Genomic DNA, 3,520 nt, shown 5'->3' with positions numbered 1-3,520 from the left:
AAGATAGGAGGAAAGATACGAGTTAGGTAGCCGAGATTGGCCATGGCACGGGGAGCTTTCATTCCCTACAGCTAGCAACGGGCTTCGGCCACCTTTCTGCCCTGTCCCATGGATGTGGATCGCCGGCCAAACTGACAGACCAACATAACATGGATCTAGAACTCGCTCGCCCTATAAATTGCCACCCTGCGTGCCTCTCATCCCTCCTCACTTACCATCCAAACACCATCATAGCAGCAGCAACAACAACAGCAACAACAACGCACACGTTTCGCGCTGCGCACACATCGACCGCGTGGTTGAGAGACGTTGTCCCTCCGGTTCGTCGACATGGCATTCGCTGAGGTATGTGACATGTTGTCATGTCTATCTGCTCTTCTCTCATGCATGATTGCAATACTTCAAAATGCCGCCAAGGCCTAGTCTCCTGGCTGGTCTAGTTTATATGATTGCAATACCAATGTTCACGCACATCATGGAAGCTTGGACTGAAAATGGCATGGGCTTTATGTGTGTTTGTTGCGTGTTGGTATCGTCCCTGTAAATTTCAGTAGATTTTGTCGCAAACTTGAGCAGTTTTGCGTGAATTTGCTGGACAAGATGTGGGCTCCAAGCTAATCATGCATCTTCATCCGCCGGTTGTTTTCCGATCAATCAGTTCCTTCTTTAAAGCCAAGCAACTGATCGAGCAAGCTAGCGATCGATATGATATCATCCCCAACAAGAATCGTTACACATGTCGTCTGTGCGTGTGCAGGAGGAGCTGGCGCTTGCAATGAAGCTCAGGGCGGACGGCGGCAGCAGCACGGAGGAAGAGTCGTCCATCGCCATGAAGCTGACGGAGGACGGCGGCAGCGAAGACGAGGAGGAGGAGCCTGCCCTCCCTGTGAACCTGCTCGAGCACCGTGGCGGCTCCTGCTCGGAGTTGGCTGACGGCGGCCTAGGCGGCTGGGCATCGACCGGCTCGAGCACGCTCTCGGTGCACCACGACCACGCGCCGCCTCCGCTCTCGGCCACGGCGGAGGACGTGCCGTGCGCGCACAGGCGGAAGCCGAGCGGCCGGTACGTCCTCGCCGCGCACCGGGCGGACGAGAAGGACGGCCTATGCCGGGAGATGCCTTGCGCGCCCAAGCCCAAGGTCACGTACCGGGTGGCCGGCTGGGTTGCCCTGGAGGGTGGCCCCAGCGCGGACGGCGGCCACCCCGTGCACGTCGAGGTCCGCACGCACGACGGCGCGCGGGTCGGCGGCGGCGTGCTGGTGGCCGAGCCGGGGAAGTGGGCCGAGATCAAGGGCGCGTTCCGGGTCGACGAGCACCCGCGCCACGCCGAGGTTTACGTCCATGGCCCGCCGGCCGGGGTGGACATCAAGGTCATGGACATGCGCGTGTGCGCCGTGGACAAGATCGCAAGGCTCAGGCACCTCAGGAAGAAGACGGACAAGGTACGTGTGACCAAACAAGTTTGTGTATATCAACAAAATATTATCTTTTCGATTTATAAACCTTTTTTGTTTTGAAACTTTTGAATGCTAGTTTGAAACTTTGTCACAGGAATAATGACATAGGCAACATGACGCGCGCGACAGATTTTTGATGAAACAGAATTGCATTGCATTCTACTCAAGCGCATGCAAAAACTATGGCCTGCAAGGCTGGATTTAGATAATCATTTTCTACGTGTTGGCTGCAGGTGCGCAAGCGTGATGTGGTGCTCAAGTTCAACCCGCGGTCGGAGGACGGGGCCGACGCCGATGCGGCGGCGGCGGCCGTGAAGGGCGCGTCCATCCGCGTGGTGCAGGTGGAGAACAGCTTCCCGATCGGCGCGTGCATCAGCAAGTCGTCCATCCAGAACCCGGCGTTCGTCGACTTCTTCACCAAGCACTTCGACTGGGCGGTGCTGGAGAACGAGCTCAAGTGGTATTACACGGAGGCGGTGCAAGGGCAGGTGAGCTACGCCGACGCCGACGAGCTCATCGCCTTCTGCGACCGGCTCAAGAAGCCGGTGCGCGGGCACTGCATCTTCTGGGCCGTGGAGAACTCGGTGCAGCCGTGGGTCCGCGCCCTCAACACCGACCAGCTCAGGGCCGCCGTTGAGTCCCGCATCCGGGGCCTCGTCTCCCGCTACAGCGGCCGCTTCCCGCACTACGAGGTGAACAACGAGATGCTCCACGGCGCCTTCTTCCGGCAGCGCCTCGGCGACGACATCGACGCGCACATGTTCCGCGAGACGGCGGCGATCGACCCGGCGCCGGCGCTGTTCGTCAACGACTACAACGTGGAGAGCGCCAACGACCCCAACGCGACGCCGGAGAAGTACGTGGCGCTGATCACCGACCTGCAGAGGCGCGGCGCGGCCGTGGGCGGGATCGGGGTGCAGGGCCACGTGACGTACCCGGTGGGCGACGTCATCTGCGACGCGCTGGACAAGCTGGCGGCGACGGAGCTCCCCGTGTGGATCACGGAGCTGGACGTGTCGGCGGCGGACGAGGCGGTGCGCGCCGACGACCTGGAGGTGGTGCTGCGGGAGGCGTTCGCGCACCCGGCCGTGGAGGGGATCATGCTCTGGGGGTTCATGCAGGGCCACATGTGGCGCTCCCACGGCCAGCTCGTCAACGCCGACGGCACGATCAGCCAGGCCGGGAACAGGTTCATGGGGCTCCGGCAGGAGTGGACGTCGCACGCGCGCGGGAAGGTGGACGCCAACGGCCACTTCAAGTTCAGGGGGTTCCACGGCAAGTACGTCGTGGAGCTGGCCGCCGGCGCCGGCGGGAAGCAGGTCAGGCGCGCGTTCGACGTTCACAAGGGGGACGAGCCGCTCGTCGTGGACATGAACCTCTGATGGTGAGCCCACTCCACACCGACGGGGTCCTTGCTCTTGCGTTGCTGAGTCGGTGGTGATACACGTGGACATGTACGTACGTACTCCAGCATATTGCCTATGAGTATATATATGGGATCGGGGCTATGAGTAGCTAGCTATATAGTGGGGCCGTTGAGATTACATTTTGCCATTAGGCAGGATTGATTCAGACTCACACGTACCGTATTGTAATTTGTAGTAATGTCTTAGATATGGATTGCAGTAAATAAATGTGGATTTGTCGATTTACCGTGTTACTCCTACGAGCAAGGTTAAGAACAAAGCCCGCTGCTGGGTATATACCAATGCCACGGCACCCTCTTTTGTTTTGTTGCCCTCAATTAAATTGGCCCCTATTTCTTGATGCGAATTCGGAATTTGACGTTCTTTGGCTCGCTCGATTCGTACGAACAACGCAGATCCAATTCTGATAATAGATCTTGATTTTGACGACTTTGGGAAAATGACTTTGTCACTCTCCGAATGGCGAAGTATGGGGCATGGATGTCCTCCATTCTTTGGGAAAAAAAGTTTTTCCTGTGGACTATAACTTATATTCCATTGGTCAAACAGGTGATAAGGAAATACATGCATGCCTTATAAACCGGAAAAGAAGGAACAGTAATTAAGTTGGTGCATGGGTGCCTTTTAAATAGAGTTG

General features: G+C 57.7%; 1 protein-coding gene across 1 annotated transcript; it reads left to right on the top strand.

Moving 5' to 3' along the window:
• The first annotated feature begins 214 nt into the window (after positions 1-214).
• On the top strand, positions 215-3,116 carry LOC125547689 (endo-1,4-beta-xylanase 1-like). The gene is made up of 3 exons (XM_048711494.1): positions 215-345; positions 758-1,441; positions 1,690-3,116. The coding sequence occupies exons 1-3, from the start codon at positions 331-333 to the stop codon at positions 2,836-2,838; spliced, it is 1,848 nt and encodes a 615-aa protein (XP_048567451.1). The 5' UTR covers positions 215-330; the 3' UTR covers positions 2,839-3,116.
• Positions 3,117-3,520: the final 404 nt, after the last annotated feature.

The sequence above is a fragment of the Triticum urartu genome, chromosome 3 (assembly GCF_003073215.2).
Source record: "Triticum urartu cultivar G1812 chromosome 3, Tu2.1, whole genome shotgun sequence".
Taxonomy (NCBI): Eukaryota; Viridiplantae; Streptophyta; class Magnoliopsida; order Poales; family Poaceae; genus Triticum; species Triticum urartu.
This window is presented reverse-complemented; position numbering and strand designations above follow the sequence as displayed.